Genomic DNA, 26,694 nt, shown 5'->3' with positions numbered 1-26,694 from the left:
TAGAGTGCCGTGACACAATCTCAGCTCACTGCAACCTCCACCTCCCACGTTCAAGTGATTTTCCTACCTCAGCCTCCAAAGTAGCTGGGATTACAGGCACAGGCCCTCACACCCAGCTAATTTTTGTATGCTTAATAAAGACAGGGTTGGCCGGGCGTAGTGGCTCACACCTATAATTCAAGCACTTTGGAGGCCAAGGCGGGTGGATCACCTAAGGTCGGGAGTTCAAGACCAGCCTGACCAACATGGTGAAACCCCGTCTTTAAAGCAACAACAACAACAACAAGACAGGGTTTTGCCATGTTAGCCAGGCTGGTCTCTAACTTCGGCCTGCCTCAGCCTCCCAAAGTGCTGAGATTACAGGCATGAGCCACAGTGCCCAGCCTGTTTTAACTTCTTGACTGTTTTGTGATAAAATTAGCTTGAAACCCAAGCATAGCATACATAATATTTTACAAAAATATTTTGTTTCTTATAGTCTTATTCTCTAAGCCTTTTTCTACTTCAAATGTTTTTATTTTATTCTATTTTTATTTTATAATCTTTAAATTTTTTTGTTAAAAAACTAAGACACACACACACATGAGCCTGAGCCTTCAGGGTCGGGAGCGTCAGCGTCTCTTTCGCTGCCCCGTCCCACTGGAAGGTGTTCAGGGCAGTCACACACATGGAACTGTCATCTCCTGAGATAACAATGCTTGCTTCTGGAATACTTCCTGAAGGACCTGCCTGAGGCTGTTGTATCATTAACTGTTTTCTTAATAAGCAGGAGTATCCTCTTAAATGAGAGTAAATAGTATAGCAAATACATAAACCAGTAACATGTTTGCATATGTACTAGACAGAATTGTAAGTGTGATGCTTTTATAGACTGACAGTGGTGTGGGTTTGTTTACACCAGCATTGCCACAAACATGTGAGTAATGCATTGCATTATGATGTTAAGAGGATTACCTTGCCACTAAGTGATAGGAATTTTTCACCTCCATTATCATCTTTTTTTTTTATTTTGAGACAGAGTCCCACTGTGTCACCCAGGCTGGAGTGCGGTGGCATGATATCAGCTCACTGCAACCTCCACCTCCCGGGTTCAAGCAATTCTCCTGTCTCAGCCTCCCAAGTAGCTGGGATTACAGGTGCACATCACCATGCCAGGCCAATTTGTATATTTAGTAGAGACGGGATTTCAGTTTCACCATGTTACCCAGGTTGGTCTCGAACTCATGACCTCAGGTGATCCACCTGCCTCAGCCTCCCAAAGTGCTGGGATTACAGGTGTGAGCCACCACACCCAGCTCAGCTCCATTATAACCTTACCGGACCACCGTGGTTGATGCAAACATCACAAAATCTAGGAAACACTGGCTGTAAAATAGCTAAACTGGATGTCTCAGAACCTTTCACCCAGAAATTAGCACGCTTTTTCTGTCAAGTCCCAGAGAGAAACTATTCTGGGCTTTGAGGGCTACGTAGTTTCTGTCCCTACTACTCAATTCTGCCTGTCGCGGTGCAAATGCAGCCATAGACGGCGTGTAAATGAACAGGCACACTGTGTTCCCATGAACCTGTACATTCACTGAAGCCCGAATATCACCTGATTCTCATATGTCATGGTTTTAATCTGTTTCCTACCATTGAAAAAATAGAAACCATTCTTATTTATGGTCTGTACAAAAACAAGCAGCTGGCCGACCTCTAAAGGAAGAAAAATGAAGGTGGTCCTTTTTCAAACGCAGTGAGAATATCCCAGAGGGGACCATGACATAGGTCCCACCAGGCTGAGCATCCCTGGGGTGTTCTCCACCCTGTTCCATCAAGTGCGTTCTGGGAAGTGTCGTGCTAAGAGTTCCAATTTTCAGAATCTAGTACGGTTCCCAGCACAAGGTAAGTCCAGACGGAAAGCTGGCTGAGGGATATTTATGTAGTGCTTTCTAGAAACCCGACATTCTTCTAAGTGCTTTTTATATATTAATTCCTCTAAGTTCTCATCATCATCCCATGAGGTGGTTACTTAGTATCCCCATTTTGCAGATGAGCAAGGTGAGGTTCAAAGGGATGAATGATTTGTGTCAGGTTACCCGATCCGTGAGGGACAGAGCCACATTCATGCCTGTTGAGGAGAAGAAGGGATGACAGGGTGATGGAGGCAGGTGGGTAGCGGGGAGGTGGTTCCAGGTGATAACTACAGAACTACATGATGACGAGTTTATGGAGCCGAAAGCAAAAACCCAGGCCATCCTGGTGAAGATGTCCTACTGGCAAGATTGGCCCTCCGGAGAGAGTTAAGGCTGAAAACGGTAACTGGGGCTTGATTTCCCCTGCAGCCTTCCACAATCTGGTTATGCCACTCCCCGCATGCTTGCTGTCCCTGTCAACCAAGCCCACAACTAGGTTATGCAAATGAGCACAATTTAGGGCGAGCTCTTTCAGAGATGCTAAGCCAAGACGCCAGTCGTCCTCAGCGCTCCGCCAGGGCACACGTGCACTGCAGCCCTTGGATTGGGAGGGCGCCTGCCCTCCGTCCCTTCCGTAGCTGGCCTTATGATGTACTTTGGGTGTCTGGAGAGAGAAACTTGCTCCCTCAGCTTCTGGGGCTCGGGCTCTTAGGTCCTGCCAGCCCCTGACAGTCGACGCCATAGGATACCCGAGACAGAGGAACACAGGAGGCCAGTTCTCCCTCTGCTCTGCCAGGCTGGGAGAGCTGCCGGAGCTCTGTGGCTGAAACTGTGCAAGGACCCCTGTCCTTGCCTCCCCCACAACCCTCCAGGGAAGAGCAGCTGAGAGGCGGAGGAAGAGCCCTGCTTGCTGGACACGGCGAAGTCTTGCAGCCCGCTCAAGGTCACACAGCCACCAGGGGCAGAGTCATAACCCAGACCCAGGCCTGAACCTCAGCTGCGGCTGCATCTTGCTGTCTCTGCTTCATTGAAGAAGGCCATGCCCCAAACGCAGGAAACAAAACACGGCAGGTTTCTGTCCCCAACTGGCCTGAGTGATTGTCCACTGTGCAGCTGTTTAGAGAAAGGGAACGTTTTGACACAGGCGATGGAACACAGCGCCATCAAAAGAGCATGTTCAGGCCAGAAGCAGTGGCTCACGCTTGTAATCCCAGCCCTTTGAGACGCCAAGGCTGGGAGATCACCTGAGGAGTTCGAGACCAAGCCTGGTCAACATGGTGAAACCCCATCTCTGCCAGAAATACAAAAATTTGCCAGGCACAGTGGCACGCACCTGTATTCCCAGCTACCTGGGAGGCTGAAGCAGGAGAATCACTTGAACACGGGAGGCAGAGGTTGCAGTGAGCTGAGATCATACCACTGCACTCCAGCCAGGGCAACAGAGCGAGACTCCGTCTCAAAAAAAAAAAAAAAAAAAGAAAGAAAAAAAGCATGTTCAAATTGTGGAATCATATATGTTATTTCTGGATGTTCTGTGTAATACACAGCTCCATCTCAACCTATCCCTGACCCAGCCTCTGCCCTGATTCCCACCCATCCCTGACCGTAATCACCGTACTGATTTAGCCCATCGCTTGGATAAAAATAAAACATATTTAATAATTCGTTTTCTAAATTTCATCTAAACGTCCCCTGGTCTCAGACGAACAGCCTCTAAAATGTCAGGTTTCCATAATCAATCTCTATTCCCAAAGCCTTCCCCCAAGAAGTCTGTACATGCGTTGAAGGAAGATGGCTGGGTTTTCTTTGTTTTCTTATTTCTGCATGAAGCTCTGTGCACAAAGGACCTAATCCTCCAAAGCAATGTGCCGGTTTTGCTGGAGAGGACCCAGGCTCACTCACTTGCTCAAGGTCACCTAGCTTCTCTTCTGAGGGACAGCTTTTTTACCTCTGTAATGGCAATGGAGGAGGTAGGCGGGGGGCACCATGATAGTGACCCCATTCCTGAGTGCTTACGGAACCCGTGGGCAAGTGGTATGGGTTCCTGAGGGCCATGGGCACCCACAGGGTGTCGTCTGTCCTGATAAATGTCCACGGATGCAGATGAATCCTGCGATTCAGATGTGCACAGCCACTGCAGCTGCCTGCCTTTGAGGGGCCATTAATTTCAGGGAGATTAATTACTCTGCGAGACAGCCAAGTCAGTCGCTTGCACGTTGCCTTTGTCTGAGTCGCTGTGGGAGAAGTGGGCTTGTCTAGCTCCCCCAGTCTCTTTGTAGAGCAGAATCAGCCCGGCATGGCACAGCCCCCAGCCCTCTGAGCTCACTTTGGGCAGGAAGGAAGAATCCTTGGGAGACTTGGTCATTGAGTGATGTCTCATTGCTGGAGGAAACCAGGGGCTGCGTTCTGTGGAAGCCACCCGGAGCCAGGCAGTTTGCAGCCTGAAGGACAGGAGCATCTTGCACTCCTGCAGGCAGATTGGAGCCTTGGGCACCTAGAGAGCAAACTGTGAGAACAAAAGTAGAAACAACAGCTAATACTTTAACTGAGTGAATGTGTTATCATGCTAAGTAACTATGCTAAGCACTTTAGAAGTATATGCTCATTTATTCTTTCCAGAGATGCAGTGAAATTCACTGGCATGTTTTTTCTCCGTTTTAAAAAGAAGGAAACAGAGACTGAAAGAAGTTGCATTGTTCATCTAACATCACACTGCCGGTAGTTAGGGAGCCCAAACCTGACCCTGGACATTATGCCCAGGACCTGAATTTCCAAGCGTCTCCTGCTGAAAAGGAAATGTTCTGCAAGGGTCTGGCTTCTGTTTTTCACTTGGAAAGGCTTTGGGATTGTAACTATGGTGATGGGAAACCCTTGCAAAGGCATACACACCTGAGGCTACCTGACTGTCTCGTGAACCTGCTGACGCTTTGGGGAGATGGAGCGTTTTATTGGGGGGCTGCAGGGCACAGAGCAGCACAGGTTCAGGGAGGCCTGGGCCCGAGGCTGCTGTTGGGGCTTTAAAGGGCTTGAATGAAAAGGCGCTTTGAGCAAGAGTCAGGACGAGTCTCCTGCTCAGGCGTGGCGTTCCACTCAGCTTCATTATTTGAAGAAGAAAGGTTGATTCTTTCCATTAAAAACGAACAAAAAAATTCATTAAAGGCTCTTTGTTAGTGTTAAGTAAAGCAAAAGGGAAATAATCACACAGGGGCCACTGATGAAATTACAATCAGATTAGAAACATAAGCTCGATTTCTTGAACACTCCTTTGGCCACCGGTCTGATCTGAGATAGTCGGATAGCTCTCGATACATGAGACTCTGTAAGCGATTCCTCTGTGACTGAAAAGGATCGGTGGCAGGGAGGTATGCAGAAGCCAGATGTTATCTCTTTTGGTCTGGGATAATGTCCCACGTGGCGCATCCTCACTGCCTGGCCCACAACTCTCCTCCTCTCTCCGTTGATCAATTGCATGTTGCCAGCATTCCGGGGGTGTCACAGTCAGATACCCCGCCACACATCATCTAGACTCACTCCCCTTATGCCCATCCCCAGTCTTTCTCTCCAGCCACAACCAGAACCATTACTGATCCCCATGGCCAAGTCCCACTGTGGCTCCAGAAGCTCCAGGCCATCCAAGTGCCTGAGACTGGGACCATTGTGAACCGGGTTAGCCGGATAACCGTAACAGCCCAATTGCTAATGCTTAAACAACACTGTGAATGGAAACACCTCTTCCAAAATATAAATTATGCACAAACAGCAGCTGCTGTTCTCTGCGTGGACAGGCCTTTCTCTTGTTGTGAGATGGAAATTTTTTTTTTTTTTTTTTTTTTTTTGAGACGGAGTTTCACTCTTGTTACCCAGGCTGGAGTGCAATGGCGCGATCTCGGCTCACCGCAACCTCCGCCTCCTGGGTTCAGGCGATTCTCCTGCCTCAGCCTCCTGAGTAGCTGGGATTACAGGCACGTGCCACCATGCCCAGCTAATTTTTTTGTATTTTTAGTAGAGACGGGGTTTCACCGTGTTGACCAGGATGGTCTCAATCTCTTGACCTCATGATCCACCCGCCTCGGCTCCCAAAGTGCTGGGATTACAGGCTTGAGCCACCGTGCCTGGCGGAAAATTTTTTAATAAAAGTTAATATGCTTTTCTCTTTCTCATTCCTGGGTATGTGACTGCCAGCCCCGTTCCTCCTGGGCAACACTCTGCCTGGAAGGAGATTAGACTGTTGCGGGAGGCATGCAGAAAAGGGCCACAGGAATAGTCAGTTCCTGACAATCAAAAATACGATTATGCAGCAGAATAATAGCCTTGCAAGCCAGCTATTTTCTCGAGAAGAAATTTTCCTCACTTCCTTATTTCCTTCTTTATTTAGCATATCATGGACCAATTTAGAGGAGTTGGCTCATAAATTTCTCCCATGGTTTAGAGTGGTGTTTGTGGTGTTCATGAGCTATTAGCTGAGTTCAGGAAGAAGAAGTTGACACAGGGGAAGTTTTTTTTTTTTTTTTTTTTTTTTTTTTAATGAAGGATAGAAATGACAGAGATGATGGTAAAAGAGAGAGAGAGAGAAGGTAGCAAGGCACTGTTGTTCAGTTTCTCTTCTAGCTCAGATTTGGATGGAGCAAGGTGCATGGGATAAGTTGAGGGAGTATTGAGGGCTTGACCACGTGGGACTCAGCCATCTTAAAGACTGCGCATGTGAACCTGCAGAGACGTGGGCACAGAGAAGTGGTGATCAGACTCCAGAGCAGAATTAAACTAGACAGCAATAACAAAAAGACATACACACAGACACACACATGCGCGCGTGTGCGCACACACACATCTCTAAATGTTTGGAAATTAGGCAACACACATTTTTTTTTTTCTTTTTTGGGATGGAGTCTTGCTCTGTGGTCCAGGCTGGAGTGCAGCGGCAAGATCTCGGCTCACTGACACCTCCGCCTCTAGAGTTCAAGCAATTCTCCTGCCTCAGCCTCCAGAGTACCTGGGACTACAGGTGTGCGCCACCATGCCCAACTAATTTTTGTATTTTTAGTAGAGACGGGTTTCACCATGTTGGCCGGGATGGTCTCAAACTCCTGACTTCAGGTGATCCTCCCACCTCAGCCTCCCAGAGTGCTGAGATTACAGGCATGAGCCACTGCACCCAGCCGAATTAAACAACACACTTTTAAATACCCATGAGTCAAAGAATAAATCACAGCATCAATTAGAAAATACTTTGAGCTTGTGGGTTACAGCCAAAACACTACTTGGGGACACATTTATAGCTCCAGATGTATATGTTGGAAAAGAAGAAAGTTCTAAAATTAGTGATGTAAGCTTCCAGCTTAATAAGGTTAAAAAAAGGCCAGGCGCGGTGGCTCAAGCCTGTAATCCCAGCACTTTGGGAGGCCAAGGCGGGTGGATCATGAGGTCAAGAGATCAAGACCATCCTGGTCAACATGGTGAAACCCTGTCTCTACTAAAAACACAAAAAATTAGCTGGGCGTGGTGGCGTGTGCCTGTAATCCCAGTTACTCAGGAGGCTGAGGCAGGATAATTGCCTGAACCCAGGAGGCGGAGGCTGCGGTGAGCCAAGATCGTGCCATTGCACTCCAGCCTGGGTAACAAGAGCGAAACTCCGTCTTAAAAAAAAAAAAAAAGTTTAATAAGATTGGTAAACTGGTGAAGCAAATGAGAAAGAATATTAACAATACCCGGAATCAAACAGGGTATCACGGTAGGGTGTTGGGCTGACGTTTATAATGCCCGCTCAGAAGTGTGTGAGCGTGTGCTTATGTTTGTGGGAGGTTGTGAATACTTAAGTAATAGGAATTAAAAGTACTCCTTCTTATCAATGGAGACACCACCCCCACCTTCCAAGAGGCTTTTAGACACATGTCATCACACTTGCCAGCCCAGCAAGATTAAATGGATGATTACACTGCTGTGGATCTGGAAACAGAACTGATTTTCTACCCGACGCAATCCTACCAACTTCAGAATTATAGAAAGTCATCCTAGCAATTAGTTAATCAATTCGGGGACTGTCTATAAAAGTATCTAGGAAGTAACTCACCAACCTTTATTTCTTTATATTTAACTTTTTAAAAATTGTACTTGAAGTTCTGGGGTACTCGTGCAGAACACGCAGGTTTGTTACATAGGTATACACGTGGGGTTACAGGTGTGAGCCACCTCGCCCAGCCAGTATTTTTAAATTAAGTTATGTACATTTTTCAGATGTAATGCTATTATGTGCTTAATATACTACAATATAGTTTACACATAACTTTGACATGCACTATGAAACCAAAAACTTCCTGTGACTCGCTTTATTGTAATAGTCACTTAATTGTGGTAGTCTAGAATAGAACCCACAGTATCTCCAATGTTTGACCCTGTAATAAGCCCTTTTATATTCAGATGTCTACTTGAGGAAGAGAAAGAATAGGCAGAATTCTGAAAGCCTGCATGTTTACCTAAATAAATCATGTTTATCATTGAAATCACCCCTGGTGAGAAAACTGGATGACTATTTAAACTGAAAAGAGACTTTTAAGTGTGGAAGATTGTGATATGAGTAAGTTACCTTCATTACGCAGTGAGGCAGGTGCCTATAAAGGATATTCAATCTGTTACAGGAAACAGGGGTGCAATTTTCTTTCATGTCAAAGGTACCGTGATCACACTACTTGTGTACCAGTTGTTTGTTTGATTTGCTTTCCTTTGTAGCATTTTAAAGAATGCTAGAATTCGAGAGCCAGAGGAAACTTGTAGAAAATGATGTATTTCACAAAACAGAAGTAAATTTTAAACAGCATCTGCTATGTACGCTCAATAAAACTCAATAAACCATGATCCCTATGAATAAGATACGAAGAAAAGACTAGTTGAAAGGCAGAGAGCAAAGAGATGGGGAAAGAATCCTGCTCATGTGGCAGGATTCCAGGATGGTGAATTCATTATTCTTTTCCTTCTCTTCTCTCTTTACATCCCACTGAAGTTACCAAAGAAATACAAAATAGATGAAAAGTCTATAGCAGTCATGGAAAGCAAGTCAGGGTGTTCTCAATGCAGCAGACAGGTATAGGAATTTCGGGAAGATTGAAAGCAGATGGTGTCAGATTGACAATCGATGGCTGAAGGCTTGACTCTCAAGTCAAAGGTTGATCCTTGTCAGGAAAGGAGTGGATGATTGTCCCTGGCAGAGCAGCAGAAGGCCTCCTGGGTCAGAGTGTCAGGCCAGAGGAACCCTGGATCACTCAGCTCTCAGGGAGCTGGAGAAATGGGAGAATTCACTCTGAGAGTGTTCTTTTCATAGGAAAGGCTTTCTACTTGCCACAGGGCCTCAGGAGTGGACTGTCTCCTAAATGAGGCAGAGCATTTGTTCTGGGAAAGACAGATTAGTCGATAAATGGGGATGAGACAATTGTCTATCCATGGGGAAGACATAAATATAAACCCCACACAGGAAAATCTATCTCAGATGGATTATAAACCTAAATGTGAAAAACAAAGTTGTAGAATTCTTAGATAGATAGGCAGATAGATGACTGTACATTTGACGTCGGACAGAAAAGGATTTAAGAAGTCACAAAAAGCATAAATTATAAAAGAAAAGATTAATGTGGCTTACAACATTAACATTTGAAACATTGATGGCTCACGCCTGTAACTCCCAGCACTTTGGGAGGCCCAGGCGAGTGGATCACCTGAGGTCAGGAATTCGAGACCAACTTGACAAACATGGCCAAACCCTCTCTCTACTAAAAATACAAAATTAGCCAGGTGTGGTGGCTCGCGCCTATAATCCCCAGCAACTCGGGAGGCTGAGGCAGGAGAATCACCTGAACCCAGGAGGCGGAGGTTGCGGTGAGCCAAGGTCACGCCATTGCACTCCAGCCTGAGCAACAAGAGTGAAACTCCGTCTCAAAAAAAAAAAAAAAAAAATTGAAACATCTGAACAAGAACAAATAAGATTCTAAGAACAAGTTTGAAAAGCAAGCCACAGATTATGGGGGGTTGGGCGTAGAATAGCAAAGCGCAAAACCAGTGGAGAAATGATATTTAGAATAAAGATAAAGCCTAAAAGGCAAACAAGAAAAAGAAAATTAACATAGTAATTTATAAAGGGGAAAACTAAATGCCCCCCAAAATTGTAAAAAGATGCACCACGTCATTAGAAAGCAGAGAAATGCAAATTAAATCCGTACTGACATACCATTCACACGCACCATGATGGGAGACGTTCACATCTGGTAATAGCAGCTTATGCCAAGGCTGTGATGTGGCAGGAGCTTCCAAGGACTGCTGGTGACTGTGAGATTAGGAATAACCACTTGGGGGGATCATTGGCAGTGTCTACTAAAGTTAGAGATATGCCTAGGCTACAACTCAGAAATTTCATGCCAATTAACATAACCCAGAAAAATCCTCACCCAAGTGTACCTGTATAGGAATGTTCACTGAAGCATGATTTTATAACTTAAAAGAGGTGAAGAAGATCAGAAAGCCCCCTTCCCACACCTTGAAGGACCACCCATGCAGAGCCACTGTGGCAGGGACTGGAATAGACTTCCTAATCTCCTTCTCTTGGTGATGTGACATCCTTTGTCCTCAAGGAGAGGAGCGCTCCATCTGGAAGGCATGAATAAACTGGCTCTCTGTTCATAGATAAGCACTTTGGGGACTTCCTTCATCATAAACATAATCAAAATAGTCAATATTGGAGCTTGAGCTGTTCAGTGGAAGTACTCACAGGAAATGTGTTTGCACCCCAAAGGGGCAAGGAGGAACTCTAATCGTGGCCATCAGGATTCCCCCAGCTCTCAGAACAAGAAATGATACCCCCAGTCTGCAGGCATTTCGTGTGTAGGTCATGATGTACTAGAACACTGGGTGACTTCATGGTCTGGCGGGTATACTGGGGCCCAGCTGGGGCTAAGTTAACACTCTTGACAAACACCCCATCGAGATTGTTTAATTTGGGTTTCCCATTTCATTGATCCAATTTTGACTATTTAAATTTTTCTGGAAAACATCCGTATCATTCAAGTCTTCCAGTGTAATGGCAGAGTTTTCATAGGAAGGTCTCTTTCTATTTTTCATCTCCTTTGTATCATATCTGTGGTTATATCCTGTTTCTCATTCCTAATGGTGTGTATTTGTTCTCTTTTTAACCAGATTAAACTTGCCAGAAGTTTGTCCAGGTTCAAATATTTTAAAGAACTTTGCTCTAGGGTTGATTTTTAACTGTGTTGGTTTTGTGTTTTGTGAATTACTAATTTCCACGTTTACCTATACTAATCTGATCTTCTGGAGTTTCTTGACGCTGTTTCTTGATGCTGTTAATATCACCTTTGGCTATATCCTCTGTAGCGTAAATTACACAACAGAATTCTTCCTGCCTCGAGACCAGGGAGCTAGACTTTCACTAGCCCACTGAGCTAACTCCTGCACGAGCTAGCCATTAGCTACGGGCCACCCTAGGGTGACATAACTCCCAAGCACGTCCAGCTCTCTACATACATGGGTGAAGCAACTCTAGTAGCCTAAGGATAGTCTTCTCTGGAGTTGTAAGTGTGACCTGCTATAAGAAAAAGAATAAAGAACATTCAGAGTCTGAGTGCTGCGCGTACCAAATGGCAAAGGGAATCCAAGGAGATCTGCGTAAGACCCACAGCGACAGCATGATCATAAAATGACACAGCAGAATTGGTATGGTGGTTCATAGAACTACGATACAATGACAATGCATTCTCTTGGCAGAAATACCTTCTTTTCTTCCTTTCATCTAAAACGGTGCTAGCTCATACTGCCTCCGTTCTCTGGGAGGTTTCTTAGAGGATGGGGTATTTAAATATCAGAAGATAACAAGTCTTAAACACAGTGTTCCAATAAGCCCATCCTCTCCAAGCGTCTTTTCCGCCCTGCTGATTGTCATGGTTTTAATTATCTGTTAACGTATACTCATCACCTCCCCCGACAGGTCTGTTAATTGTTCTGGTAGAGGAGTGAGGCCACCAATCGCAGTCCCACAGAACAACGTGGTTGGTAGGGGGCTATGACACCAAACATCTCCTCCGTCCTGAGCAAATGCCATCCACTTAACCCATCTGTCAGTTTGGGGAAGTGATTCTGACAGGTCACCTTTCATAATAGCTGCACTTCTATTTATAGACCCAGCTGATGATTGCACGTGGTCAGCTCGGGTTCTTCTTACCCCGAGTGAATTCATAATGTCACTGCAGCGTGCTGTTTATCCCCACAGCGAGAAGCGGTGTGCTTTCTCAGACCCTTCCTCTTCCTACTGTCGGGGCTGGTGGGCACCCGCCAGGCACTGGATTTCACCTTCTGACACTTACTGTGAGCCGGCCTGACAGGTGCGGGCCTGGCCCGGCTCCAGGGAGGCAGTGCCCCTCAGCAGACTCAGACTCTGCCCTCAAGGATCTCATTACTATGGACCGAATTTTGCTCCCTCCTCCTCCAAACTCATCATCCGCAAACCCCCAATGTGAGTGTGTTTGAAGATAAGCCTGTTAGGAGGTGATTAAGGTTCCATGAGTCATAGGGTGGGGCCCAATCCAATCAATTTGGTGGCTTTACAAGAAGCCACACACCTAGGAAAGGCCTTGTGCACACAGTAAGAAGACGGCTGCCTGCAGGCCAGGAGAGCCCTCAGGAACGGGCAGCCCTGCCAGACCCTGACCTGGGAATTCCAGCCTCCAGATAGGCGAGGAAATAAATTTCTGCTGTTTAATCCGCCCAGTCTATGGCATTTTGCTACAGTAGCCTGAGCAGACTAAGACACACACATACAGAAATAAGGAAATACATCAGCATAGAAAGTGAGCTGCTGATTCTGAACTGTTCAGGCAAGGGATGGCCTTGAACTGGTGCCTTTCACAGATCTTCAAATAACAAAGCTCCATACACCATGTAGCATGTACTGTCTCACCATTTCATTAAATACATGTCTGAGGGAGCAAGGTGACACAACAGAAGCCGAGTCAAGACGTGGGACAGAACAGGCAAGTCCCTCTCCTCCTACCCATGCCAAGTTCTCCAGTGCCAGAGGGAAGAGAAAGCCACAAAAGGGAGGAACAGCTTCTGGCTCACTGTGGTTTGAATAAAGCAGACTAAGGTGGAAAGAGTCTTACTCACGCTTTGGGGAAAATACTTAATGAGTACTAATACTTACTAGTATTAATATTTAATTTAGTATCTATGTTTAATACTAAACTTCAGTGGACTGGTTAGAACAAGCCTGGCCCATCGTGCCCCCAGAGAATAAAGAAGAAAACATTAAGAAGGGCAGATGATTAAGGAGAACAGATGGATCTGGGGAGATCCAGAGGCCGGTGGAAGAAAAGGCCTGCCTGGCCAGGCCTGCATTTCCATTAGCAGATGATCGGGGCAAAATTCCTTAAACATAGCCCAAATGCTGAGGACATCTTTTTCTTATCTGCATTGAGCACATTTGTAATCTTCTGTAACTTTTTGAAATTGAGTTTAAGTTTGATTTAGATTAATAGTTACATGTATGCTTTTTTTTTTTTTTTTTTTGAGATGGAGTTTCGCTCTTGTTACCCAGGCTGGAGTGCAATGGCGTGATCTTGGCTCACCGCAACCTCCGCCTCCTGAGTTCGGGCAATTCTCCTGCCTCAGCCTCCTGAGTAGCTGGGATTACAGGCACGCGCCACCATGCCCAGCTAATTTTTTGTATTTTTAGTACAGAGTTTCACTATGTTGACCAGGATGGTCTCGATCTCTTGACCGCGTGATCCACCCGCCTCGGCCTCCCAAACATATGTGCTTTAAAAGTACAAATAAGGTGTCATATTTTTCAAATGAAAAATTGCCCTCATTGGCATTTTAGTAAATCACCAAAGCTACAAGTGAGTCTGGCTTAGGTTTACCTAAGGGATAGTTGTAAAAGATAGAGGATGGGGTGAGATTATTCAGATATATGCGTCTTCCCTGAGCACCTCACGCCCAGCCCTGGGGTAATACACCAATTTGTACACAGATCCCCTATTTGTGCCCCCTTTGCATGGTGATTGCCTTGCTGCTAGTTTTTTTTGTTTTTTTTTCCTAAAATCCTGATTCGGATGCTTGATTCCAGGTCTCTGTTTGGATTCTTCACTGTGTCCCGTGGCTTTCTCACAGCGGTTGGCAGGATGCTTTTCCATTTGGATCTGCTACAACCCAACCTTAAACCTCCACGCTTTGACAGATACACTGGGTCAGCCCAGAGACCACTTTCCTTGAGGCGCACTCATTTGCCCAAGTCAGAGTCCCTAACTCTGAAGCAAATCCACCTCCCGCTGCCGCAAGAACAGGGCAGATGGAGCTCTTGGCTCGTACAGGCTCATGCTGAAGGACGATGCAGTTATGCTGGGGCCCACTGAGCTGGCCAGCGGAAAGGCCAGCAGCTGAGCTCTCAGGGAACTGCAGCTGAGTTCAGTGTTGCCTTCTCTCCTGGATGTTGTGTCCTTGCTTCGAAGCAGAGCTGGATAGGACTTATGCCCGCCTGGTAATTAAGGTTAATGAGCACATTCCATCTGCAAGGCAGAAAAGCAAATCTGGTTTTCGAGCCCACATTCTTGGCATTCACCCCAACCAGAAGGATCTGAGAGACAGTGAGAATCCTCTCCTGGGATACGTCGCCAGGTTATAGGATCCAGTCCCGTTTCCAGACAAAATAGGGGAGGATCACAAGGTGATCCCTGTGAGATCTGATCCCTGCAATCTGTATGCAGTTATCTGATATTAACGTAAGGTGGGAGGAGACCCTTAATCACCCTTAAACCCCTAAGACCATCCGCGTCTTGACTTCCACACTGCATTTCAATAGAAGTAAAGGCTGACAGACCAGACCAACCTTCATCGCTCTCTTATAGATTGCAGGTGTGGTGTGGAGGAATCTTTCCAGAAGGCATTGTTTTTACTTAGACACGATCAAACCCACTATACCCCACGCCTATTCCTAAACCCAAGACCCTTTCACATGTAAATTCTAGAGGTATAAGAACAAGATCCTGTCACATGTCATTTCTAAAACTGTAAACCTAAGACCCTTTCACGTGTAATATCTAGAGTTGTAAGCCTATATAAAGGCAGAGGCTTCCTTCATTAGATGAGCTCGGCTGTTAGGCAACTCCGCCACCTTGCTTGCGGCCGAATAAATCACCCCTTCCTTCTCAGCTCCGTGTTTGAGAGGTCTGTTTCTCGCAGCCGCTCCTGCTACAAAGGCAGTGCCTGGGATTTCAGAATCAGGGTTTGAGAGGCTAGGCTGAGTCCTACTATGAAACATGGGAGCAGGACTCCCTTACACATTCATCTTTCCCTAGCAGTCACTAAATGACTGTGTGGAATCCATGCTGCAGGGCCCAGGGCACAGGCGTGAGTCAGAAACATGGGCTTCTCCAAATTCTGCTGTGCTATTGCTCTGAGACTCTGAGCAAAACCCTGCCTCTCCCTACACTCCAGTCTCTTCATCTGTGAAATAGAGGGAGGTGGATTAGATCCATGTTTTCAAAGTATGGTCCAAGGAACCCTAGAGGTTCTGTGGATGCCTGAAGGAGAAAGCGCACACCACACTCATGAGGGTGATGCTGCTGGAGAGGGTGTGAGGAATGCTTCTATACGTTAGGAGTTACAATACCAGGATTTATTTTTTAAAAAGCAAAAGGCAATGCAAAAACGATGACGTAATAATTGCAAATTCTGCACCATGGAAACGTTAAGTACTTATTGTATTGTTTGTATTTTTCCAGGTCTTAAATTTCTCAAACAAAAAAGCAATTAAAGCAGGAGCAGGTCTTGACCTAGTAGCGAGTATAGAACACTGACCTCCCACCCCCAGTACGTGCATATTTTACATATAAAAGTAATAATTTCTTTATTTTGCATAAATGATATCCTATTTGTGATATCGCTTGTCAACTTACTTTTTTACTTAACAGAAGTTCTTGCCCTCTATTGTGTGTATGTGCATATGTGTGTGTGCACATATGTGTTTCCAATGAACTAAGAATATTTCAGCTGAGCGCTGTGGCTCATGCCGATAATCCCAGCACTTTGGGAGGCCAAGGCAGGCAAATCAGGAAGTCAAGAGATCAAGACCATCCTGGCCAATATGGTAAAACCCTGTCTCTACTAAAAATACAAAAATTAGCTGGGCATGGTGGCACACTCCAGGAAGGAGAGGCTGGGAGGCTGAGGCAGGAGAATCACTTGAACCCGGGATGTGGAGGCTGCAGTGAGATGAGATTGTGCCACTGTACTCCAGCCTGGAGACAGAGTGAGACTCCATGTCAAAAAAAAAAAAAAGTATTTCATGACACAGATATACCATCGCTGTTTTAACCATTCCATTATTGACAGAAATTCATTTTGTTCCCTGTTTTTCACTGTTACGATACTCCAGTGAACATCTTTCAACATCCCAGGGCAAAGGAACTGCAGAACGTTGACCAGACACCGATTTCCTCATCCCCAGGCCTGGCATCATAGTCATGAGTGACTATTAGCAAATGGCCAATGTTCTTAAGTTTCACACACTTGCATTCCACAACACAGAATCAAAAACCGGTTGCTGGATAATCCTGAATAATTTCCCCCAGGCAATTATCAGCTGTCTCAAGGCACTTAAGGAGAAAAACTAGAATCTAAGCTATGCCAAGAAAGGAACAGCCCAAGTAAACATCCCAGGATCTCAGCTTGGAACCCTGGAGTGCAACACCCCAGGAGTATTGTCAATCCAAAGATAGACACAGTCTTGTTTACCATGAGTGAACTCCACCTCAAGTGGGTTCAGCCCCTTATTGAACGGAGGTGATCTACTTGCATGATAGCTGTTTACCAGAGAAAGTGGTGAATCCTCTCTGCAGCAAAATAACATCACCCTGAGCTGCTACAATGTTTTATATCAGTGCTCAGTAACTCACTGAAATGTTGTTCAGGTATATCAAGAAACTGAACCAAAAGAAAAAATAAACAATAGAAACAGACCCACAGATGACCTAGATATTGGAGTTATCAAATATGGACTTAAAAAATTATATCAGTGGCAAGGTAGAAAATAGCACTGGAGAGCTGAAAATTTTTTTAAAACATCAAATGGAAGCCGGGCGCGGTGGCTCAAGCCTGTAATCCCAGCACTTTGGGAGGCCGAGGCGGGTGGATCACGAGGTCAAGAGATCGAGACCATCTTGGTCAACATAGTGAAATCCCATCTCTACTAAAAATACAAAAAATTAGCTGGGCATGGTGGCGTGTGCCTGTAATCCCAGCTACTCGGGAGGCTGAGGCAGGAGAATTGCCTGAACCCAGGAGGCAGAGGTTGCGGTGAGCCAAGATCGTGCCATTGCACTCCAGCCTGGGCAACAAGAGCAAAACTCCGTCTCAAAAAAAAAAAAAAAAAAAAAAAAAAAAAAAAAAATCAAATGGTAGATTTAACAGCTGTTGGGACATAGTAAAAGGCAAGGTTAATGAACCTGCAGTTAGCTCCATAGAAAATATTCAGACTACAGCATAAAAAGAGAAAAAAAAAAAAAAGGAAGAAAGCATAACAAATGAAACTGTGATACAGTGAAAAGGTCTAAGTGTACCTGGAGCACCAGAAAGGGAAGAGAGATAAAATGGTACACGTGAATATTTAAAGAGGAAAGAGCCCAGAATTTTCAAAAGCTGACATTGAGTAACATTCAAGAAGAAATACAAACACTAAGTTAGAAAATATAGAGAAAACCACATTTAGGTACATGCACAGCAAAACTGCTGAAAACCAAAGACAAAGAGAAAATATTTAAAGCAGGCAGAGAAAAATGCACATTTCCTTCAAAGAAGACAAGACCTTAGGGAATATTATTCACATGACATCTTCCTGAAGCACATGTTAGACAACAGTCTACAGTCAAACAAGAGGTGATAGGAAAACTTCAGGCAAAGGACTGGTGGAGAGCCTTAAATAGATGTCATCATAAAACTGAGAATGAAAACTAAGGTAGACATAAAAGCAAAAAATAACACATAAATGTTACATATCCTAACCATGTAGAAATAATGGAACAAACTGACAATGGGAAGAGAATGGGAAAAGGAGGTGGAAATTAGAATAAGCTCCCTAATTTCTTAATGTCTTACAGCTGGGAATAAAAATGCATCTAAAGTCGACAATTCAAATTACAGAAACTAATGTACATTTAAAAGAACAAAGGGAAATAACTAGAAAGCTAATACCAGTGACTAAAATTAGCAGAAGAGGAAATAAGAAATAAGGGTAGGAATCAGGGATATAGGAAAGACAGTAATAAAATGCCTGTAATCCCAGCAATTTGGGAGGCTGAGGCCAGCAAATCATGAGGTCAGGAGATCAAGACCATCCTGGCTAACAGGGTGAAATCTTTTCTCTCCTAAAAACAGAAAAAATTAGCTGGGCATGGTGGCACATGCCTGTGGTCCCAGCTCCTTAGGAAGCTGAGGCAGAAGAATCACTAAAACCCTGGAAGCGGAGGTTGCAGTGAGCCGAGATCGCATCACTGCACTCCAGCCAGGGCGACAGATTGAGACTCTGTCTCAAAAACAAAAAAGAAATAAAGAAAATAAAAATAAAAGTAAATAAAATGAGTATATTAATCACAACACTCTGCTTCCAAGGCCAAAAAAGAGAGATACCAAAAACTCAATAGAAAAATAGATAAAAAATATTAACAGAGAGTTCACAAAAAAGGAAGAACAAATGAATCTTGTTTGTTGTTGTTGTTGTTGTTGTTGTTGTTGTTGTTGCTGTTGTTTTGAGACAGAGTTTCACTCTTGTTACCCAGGCTGGAGTGCAATGGCGTGATCTCGGCTCACCACAACCTCCGCCTCCTGGGTTCAGGCAATTCTCCTGCCTCAGCCTCCTGAGTAGCTGGGATTACAGGCACGCACCACTATGCCCAGCTAATTTTTTGTATTTTTTAGTAGAGACGGGGTTTCACCATGTTGACCAGGATGGTCTCGATCTTTTGACCTCGTGATCCACCCGCCTCGGCCTCCCAAAGTGCTGGGATTACAGGCTTGAGCCACGGCGCCCGGCTGAACAAATGAATCTTAAACACATGCAAAGATGCTTAACTTCATTAAGATAAATGAAAATTACTCTGAGAGCGGCAAGGGTGTATGCATTCATAAAATCTCAAAAATGATGAATTTAATATTTGTACCTTTCACTGCATGTAAATTTTGCCTTTTAAGAAATCTATAAACAAATATTGAATTCTAGTTCATAATACACATGCTGAAGTGGTTTGCAGTGAAGTGTACTCATGTTTGCATCTTACTTTGAAATGAATTCAAAAAATAAAAAGGATGGATAGGTACATAAATTCGAAATTTTTTAAATGCAGCAAAATGTTAACAACTATAGAATCTAGGTGGTGGGTATATATGTGTTTACTGTATAATTCTTTCAACTTCTCTGTGTGTTTGAAAATGTTTGTTTTAAGATGTTAAGAAAAAAATGCTTCTAGATAACAAATTTTTTCAAATTGGCAAAAATAAAGGATAGCTCTGTTTTCAAGATTGTGGGCCAGGTATGGTGGCTCATGCCCGTAATCCCAGCACTTTGGGAGGCTGAGGCAGGTGGATCACGAGGTCAGGAGATTGAGACCATCCTGGCTAACACGGTGAAACCCCATCTCTACTAAAAATACAAAAAAATTACTTGGGGGTGGTGGCATGCGCCTGTAGTCCCAGCTACTCAGGAGGCTGAGGAGAATCTCTTGAACTCGGGAGGTGGAGGTTACAGTGAGCCGAGATTACACCACTGCACTCCAGCCTGGCTACAGAGAAAGACTTCTCAAAAAAAAAAAAAAAGGTCAAAACAGTAGATTTTATGTTATGTGTTATGTGTATGCAGCCACATTTTTTTTAAAGCTTATATGTGTGTGTTGTGTGAGTGTGTGTATTTTTCTTTTTTTCTTTTTTTTGGGCGGGAGACAAAGTCTCACTCTGTCACCCAGGCTGGAGTGCAATGGCGCGATCTTGGCTCACCGCAACCTCCACCTCCTGGATTCAAGCGATTCTCCTGCCTCAGCCTCCTGAACAGCTGAGATTACAGGCATGCACCACCATGCCTGGCTAAATTTTTTTGTATTTTTTGTAGAGACGGGATTTTGCCATGCTGGTCTCAAACTCCTGAGCTCAAACAGTCCTCCCACCTCAGCCTCTCAAAGCTCTGGGATTACAGGTATGAAAGTTGTTGTATTTTAAAAAGAGAGAAGAAATCAGCATCAAACGACAGAGTGTGGCAGCTCCCACCTCCATGCCCAGGGAGGAGCTGCCTAGTCCAGTCCGGATCCAGTCTGGAGCTGGGCACCTCAGGAAATAACTAGTCTTCTTTGTCCCTTTCTATTCCAGTCACACTCCAGTGCCCCCGCCAGCCAGCACAGAGCCTGCTCTCAGTGAAAGGCCACTGCTGTCCTTGGGCGACCCCCACAATGCCTGACCGCTCCCCGTGCCTCCTGGAACAGCCAGGGTCCTTATGAAGTGGTGACCACTCCAGTCAGCAGGTCAGTGTCCCCGAGCGTGGTGAGGGCTGAGACAAGGTCTAAGAGAGGGGAAGCCGTGGTTGACTGTGGTTCCAGAAATTCCCCAGCTAGCGGGCTCTAAGCTTGCACAGACAGGTATCTTCCTGAAGCTCCAGGCTGGGTAAGAAAGATGGAGCCACCCTAGAGGAGGTAGAGACATCTAGAGACCTAGGGTGTGGGACGTGGGACCTTGGGTACATCATTTCCCTGCTCCGTGCCTCAGTTTCCACATTTATCAAATGGGTTTATTGATGCCTGGGTAACTTGCTTCCAGGGCTCTCATGAGCTTTAAATAACAAACAGAACATGAAGCCAGTGTAGAGCTCAAGCACTCCACTAGTTCAGGGATAAGGATGGAGGTGAATGCTATGTGTGGGGAGAGGGAGCAGCAGACGTCCCTCCGCCTAAAGCTGTCCCTGGCAGCTGAACTTGGGGAGCTGCCTGCCCCCTCCCAGCCAGCTCCTCCAACTCCCAGTTCATTCAAAGGATGTACCGGCCGTCCACTGGAGCCAAGGACTGCATTTGGTCCTCACATCCCTGTGAAGGAGGTATAGTCACCTGTCCTCAGCGGGAAGGAAATCAGGACCCAGAGAAGCTGGCAAATCATCTCAAAATGAATGAACGATGTGTCAGTGTAGGCACTAGCGCTAGCTAGAGTCCTAGCGATGGTTAGAGCTGGGATTCTTCCGTGTGAGCTGGTCTTCCCATCACACTTAGAGTTTCCAGGCCCGGTGCTGGGCATCAGCAGAAGTCTCTGGAGAGTCCCTGTGAGTCCCTGCAGCAGGGAGGGGATATAGTCCCTTCAGGCTCTCACTCTGTTCTGTGACAGCAGCCCCTCCTCAGTCTGTTCCTCTGTGGTTTTCCATAACAGGTTTTATTTAAAATCTTTAGGTTCTTATGCTTTAAAAAACATAATAGACCAGGCACAGTGGTTCATGCCTGTAATCCCAGCGCTTTGAGAGGCCGAGGTAGGAGGATTGCTTGAGCCAGGCGTTTGAGGCTGCAGGGAGTTGTGATTGTGCCACTCCACTCTAGCCTGAGCAACGGAGTGAGACCCTGTGTGTAACATATATGCATATCTATAATAATTACCCAGTTTCTGAAATGCTTTCCGATCACCCTCAGATAGCGGCTTGGCTAAATGGAAAGCATTATTCTAACTGCCTTCCTGAAGGGGCCTCCATCCCCACCCAGCCCTCAGCCCCACCCTAGTCCTATGCCTGCTGGGACTCATCTGTCACCTCTCCCGCCCCAGCCTGGGGAGGCACTGGCTCGCCCTGCTAGAGACTCTGGTTACCTACAAGGCTTCAGGCTGTGACCATGTGAGTCCATATGTGCCCATCCCCCTACCCTCCTGCAGGGCGGGTTTGGGCAGCAAGCTCTGGGTGCAGGGTAGCAGATGAGAGGGAGCAGAGGTTGGCGCCCTGCAACCACCCCAGGCACGTGACCATGCCCTCCCTTCCCCACTGCCGTGGCTCTCTCTGCAGGGGTGGAAAATGGTACGGGTCAAGCCCGAGGCGGAGGAGGAGCAGCCCACAGCCGCTGCCACGAGATGGAGGAGCCCACGCCCGAGCCCGTCTATGTCGACGTGGACAAAGGGCTGACCTTGGCCTGCTTCGTCTTCCTCTGCCTCTTCCTTGTGGTCATGATCATCCGCTGTGCCAAGGTCATCATGGACCCTTACAGCGCCATCCCCACATCCACCTGGGAGGAGCAGCACCTGGATGACTGAGGCTAGGCGGGTGATGGACCTGGCGCTCTCTGGGTGGCAGTGCCCCAGGGTGCACCTCTGAGTCCCTTGCCAGCCTGCCATCCCACAGAGGAAGGAATGAATCTGACCACCCAGGGCAGGAGAAGGTGCAGCTTAGCCTTGCCCGCCCTCCCTGGAGCGCCAGCGTGGAATGCCCGGGTACCATGGGGGTTGCAACCACGGAGCAGCCAGGGAATAAAGGCCCTGGACCAGGGCCCAGGATGCTGGGGTTCCAGTGGGGGGAGTCACCGGCCCAGACTCCTGGGCACCTTTGGGAACCGGATCCAGAACAGATGCCCCACCCCCCGGCCCATCGCACAACAGTAGTCTCATCTTGAGGAGACTCTCTGTCCTTAAAATGCAAAGTAGCACATGGAGGCTGCCAGCCAAGAGGTCCCACATGAACCCCAGCCCCTCCCCGGGGCTATGGACTAGCAATGGAGCGGCAGTGAGGGGAAAAGCAGGTTGAGGGAGTCTCACCTGAAAACTCACAAAAGGCACAGGATATGGGCTGCTTCCAAGCAGTATTTTTTTAAACTATAGAGGGATATATTTTTCCTGTTATAAATAAAATGCACATTTTAGAAACTTGGAAAAATGCAGATAAATAGGAAGAAAGAGGGGAAATCACACTTATAATCCCACTTCCCAGAAACCACCATTTTGATATATTTTCTTCCAACCTTTTTACTTGTATTTTTTAGTCAAATTCATACTCTATGCATGACGTTGTGCCACCTCATATGATAGCATGAATGCTTCTCCATTACATCAAACGCTTTTCTTAGCTGCAAGTTTTCGTGACTGAAGCGTAGCCCATCGGCTGGGTAAGTCATGGTTAAACAATCACCTCCTTTGGTTGGACATTGAATTTTTTTTTGCCAATTTTTCTTCGCACAAAATTATTGCACCCAGTAAACTTTTTGAGGGTGCACAGTCTTCAAAAAGTTGGATGGATATTGAACGGGGAGACCTGGGTTCTGGTCCTGTGTTTACCAGTCAGGTTACTGCGTGACCTTGAGCAAGTCACTTCACCTCTCCGTGCCTCTGTTTCCTCATTGTAAGATAGGAAAAGCCTTGTCATCTTTAAAGTTTTATTTTTTGCCTATACCTCATGTGAACAAAAGGGAGGAAATGAGAGTGAATGTGCTATAAATGTGCCATAGTGGGGGTTGGGGGACAAGGAAGAAGTTGACGACGATGACTTCTCAAGCCCTCCCTCCTCCCACCTCTTTCTGCCCTCTCCCCGACTCGAAGTCCATCACCTACATCTGTGACCTTGCAGCAAGATTATTGGAGCAGAGCCTACAAAGCTGGTCCCAAGTCCCAATTCCTCTGCTTCCTTGTTATAGGACCCCAAATAACTCACTCAGCCTCTCTGAGCCCCAATTTCCTCATCTGTAAAGTGAGGGAATAATATCTACCTCACAAGGTTGTTGTGAGGATGAAATGAGAGAACACAAGCAAACATGAGTGTTCTTGAATTCACCACCCCAGGAGAAGCCAGGGTTCTGAGCTGGGAGGAGCAGAGGTTCCAGGTGCTCCCAGCCCCTACAGAGCCTGGAACCCTCAGCTTTCCTCAACTTCTGAGGGATGCTTCCTACAGGCCAAATCTCCCAGCCAGAATCACGTGGTCAGAGGAATACTCACAGCAGCCTTCCCCAGCCCCTGACTTCCAGGGATATGGTGTCTACTAATTTACATAATTCTCATTGTCATCAGTTTTCCCATAACATGATACGAAGTTAAACTGGAGCACCTGTGCTCCCGTTCCTCTGAGTGCATTTATTTATTTATTTATTTATTTATTTATTTATTTATTTTTGAGACGGAGTTTCGCTCTTGTTACCCAGGCTGGAGTGCAATGGCGCGATCTCGGCTCACCGCAACCTCCGCCTCCTGGGTTCAGGCGATTCTCCTGCCTCAGCCTCCTGAGTAGCTGGGATTACAGGCACGCGCCACCATGCCCAGCTGATTTTTTGTATTTTTAGTAGAGACAGGGTTTCACCATGTTGACCAGGATGGTCTCGATCTCTCGATCTCGTGATCCACCCGCCTCGGCCTCCCAAAGTGCTGGGATTACAGGCTTGAGCCACCGCGCCCGGCCTGAGTGCATTTATTTTATCCCTCCAAGGTGTGGCCTTCCATCCCCATCCAAGAGACCTGCAGCTGTGAAGAAGCTCAAGCCATCTTTCTCATGGTCTTCGTCCCAGCCATTAGTCCCCAGCACAGCCCAGACTACCTGGAAAACAGGTTTCCAAAGCACTGTCACTACGAGGTGACCCCCTGAATGTGGACAAGGCCACAGCTGTTCAGGCCACATTTCAGGGGCTATCCAGTTGTCATCCCTCTCCTACTCCCCACCCCCACTATTGTGAGATGTACAAAGGGACAGCTGGCAAAGGCAGTGAACCGAGATGCAGGCCCCACAGAAGAGAGAGGATCTAAAGCAAAACTCTTGTGCATTGCCTGGGGTTCAGCCGCAGCAGCCCTCACTCTGAAGCCTACCTTTGAGGTGCCAGGCGCTTCTGTGAAAAGCTCATCAGCATGTATTTCCAACGTAAACTAGAACCAACTCCCAGTCAGCTAATAACAGACCTCAGGAAAAAGAAAAGGTCTTGCAGACCTCCCCTGGGCACACTTTAGAACCCTCAGCGGTGAAAAAGAGGGTGTTCCAGGGCAGTGCTACTCAAACCGTGGTTGAAGGACAAACAGCCTCTGCAATATTTGAGGAGCTTGTTAGAAATCCAAACTCACGGCCCCCTCCAGGCCTACGTACAGAATGTACATTAACAAGATTCCCTTGGTGGTTCATACGCACATTAAAGATTAATAGGCACTGCCTGAGAATTCCTTGCTCCTTATTAATTCTTTTCTACACTCAGATTTGCTAATACTTTTCACCTTATCTCTTGATTCATTTGATGGCAACAGAAATAGTAACATTTCAGGAAAGGTGGGAATATGAAAAGCACTCCCATCATCCCAAGCCTCCAAAAAACAGCAGTTTTCATTTTGTGTCCATATATTCCCTTCTAATCAGTCCTCAAGCAAGATTTTTTTTCATAAAAGCCATCTGTTATATAACTTTCTATCATACTGTTTCTCCAAACATTACATCACGAGTATACTTTCTTTTTTTTTTTTTTTTTTTTTTACCTTTTTATTTTTATTTATTTTTTTTTGAGATGGAGTTTCACTCTTGTTGTCCAGGCTGGAGTGCAATGGCACAATCTCGGCTCACCGCAACCTCCACCTTCTGGGTTCAGGCAATTCTCCTGCCTCATCCTCCTGAGTAGCTGGGATTATAGGCACGTGCCACCATGCCCAGCTAATTTTTTGTATTTTTAGTAGAGACGGGGTTTCACCATGTTGACCGGGATGGTCTTGATCTCTTGACCTTGTGATCTACCCGCCTCGGCCTCCCGAAGTGCTGGGATTACAGGCTTAAGCCACTGCATCCGGCCGACCTTTTTATTTTTTGAGACAGGGTTTCACTCTGTCGGCCATGCTGGAGTGCAGTGGCGCAAAGCACAGCTCACTGCAGCCTCTATCTACCAGGCTCAAGTGATCCTCCCATTTCAGCCTCCCAAGTAGCTGGGATTACAGATGCACACCACCATGTCCAGCTACCTTTTTGTAGTTTTTGTAGAGATAGTTTTGCCAGTTGCCCAGGCTGATCTCAAACTCCTGGGCCCAAGCCATCCTCCCACCTCAGCCTCCCAAAGTGCTAGGATTATAGGCGCCTGCCATGATGCCTGGCCCAGAAAAAACTTTTGTACCTGAATCAGGTATGCTGCCACCATAGTGGCACTCCTGGAACGCCCAGCCTTACAATGTACGTAGACACATTGACCCAGCGACTGGTACTTGAGAGCAAATTGGACTCCCTTCTGGAGGTTGGCCAAAGTGGGGATCCCAGTCATGTCTACTGTGCTGAGCCGCAGCTGCTCGACTCCTAGTCTCTTCCACTCCTGTGAAGAGTTGCACAGGAATCTTGTCTCATATTCCTCGTTCATGGTGATCACCCCGCGCACGTTCTCGTCCTGTACCAGCTGCCGAGGCAAAGAGGTGGCTCAACAAGGATGGCGCAGGCCCCAGCGGCCCGATAGGGATGGCGCGGCGGGGACTGGGCAGGGACCCGGGCTCCCCAGCCCGGCTCACCTGGCGCGTCATGTTCCGCAACGGCAGCGCGCCCAGCAGCACTGTAGGGTCGATGCGGTGGTACCAGTCCCTGTGCGCCCGACCCGGCACCTTTCCCCGGAACAGGGTGTAGAGCAGCGTCGGGTAGAAGAGCACCCGCGCCAGGCCGGCCTGCAGCAGCGCGGTGGCCGCCGCCATCCCGCCCCACCCGGCCCGGCGCCGCCACGAGTATACTTTCATGTTGCTGTCACATCATTCACACTTGTCATCTTAATGGTCATAAAACACATTTAGTGCACATATACAGTTATGTAGACTCCTATTATTAAATACTTGGATT

At 46.4% G+C, this 26,694-nt stretch overlaps 2 protein-coding genes across 3 annotated transcripts in view; one reads left to right on the top strand and one right to left on the bottom strand.

Annotated features, from left to right (window-relative positions):
• CTXND1 (cortexin domain containing 1) overlaps positions 1–25,448 on the top strand; it is a 41,807-nt gene extending 16,359 nt beyond the window's left edge. Inside the window, exons 2-4 of one of the 2 annotated variants that reach the window (XM_074399925.1) lie at positions 20,038–20,121; positions 20,292–20,443; positions 21,949–25,448. In XM_074399925.1, the coding sequence (XP_074256026.1) occupies positions 22,014–22,193 (180 nt within the window). In that variant the 5' untranslated portion in view covers positions 20,038–20,121; positions 20,292–20,443; positions 21,949–22,013 and the 3' untranslated portion in view covers positions 22,194–25,448. The remainder of the gene's footprint in view (positions 1–20,037; positions 20,122–20,291; positions 20,444–21,948) is intronic. The other variant, XM_039480105.2, reaches the window with a different exon arrangement.
• A 243-nt stretch (positions 25,449–25,691) lies between these two features.
• On the bottom strand, positions 25,692–26,576 carry LOC120368075 (phosphatidylglycerophosphatase and protein-tyrosine phosphatase 1-like). Its single transcript, XM_039479915.2, has 2 exons — positions 26,376–26,576; positions 25,692–26,266 (listed from the first exon to the last, which is right to left on the bottom strand). Exons 1-2 carry the CDS (start codon positions 26,550–26,552, stop codon positions 25,841–25,843), a joined length of 603 nt encoding a protein of 200 aa, XP_039335849.2. The 5' UTR covers positions 26,553–26,576; the 3' UTR covers positions 25,692–25,840.
• Between the last annotated feature and the right edge of the window lie 118 nt (positions 26,577–26,694).

Source organism: Saimiri boliviensis, chromosome 5 (assembly GCF_048565385.1).
Source record: "Saimiri boliviensis isolate mSaiBol1 chromosome 5, mSaiBol1.pri, whole genome shotgun sequence".
Lineage (NCBI taxonomy): Eukaryota > Metazoa > Chordata > Mammalia > Primates > Cebidae > Saimiri > Saimiri boliviensis.
Note: the sequence above shows the minus strand (reverse complement) of the source record. Positions and strands in the feature narration are given on the sequence as shown.

Excerpts from the sequence above, each read along its gene's own strand:
- LOC120368075 (XM_039479915.2), bottom strand. The coding sequence starts at position 26,552 with ATGGCGGCGGCCACCGCGCTGCTGCAGGCCGGCCTGGCGCGGGTGCTC. Across the intron at positions 26,267-26,375 it reads TGCGGAACATGACGCGCCAG|CTGGTACAGGACGAGAACGT; the intron begins GTGAGCCGGGCT and ends TTGCCTCGGCAG.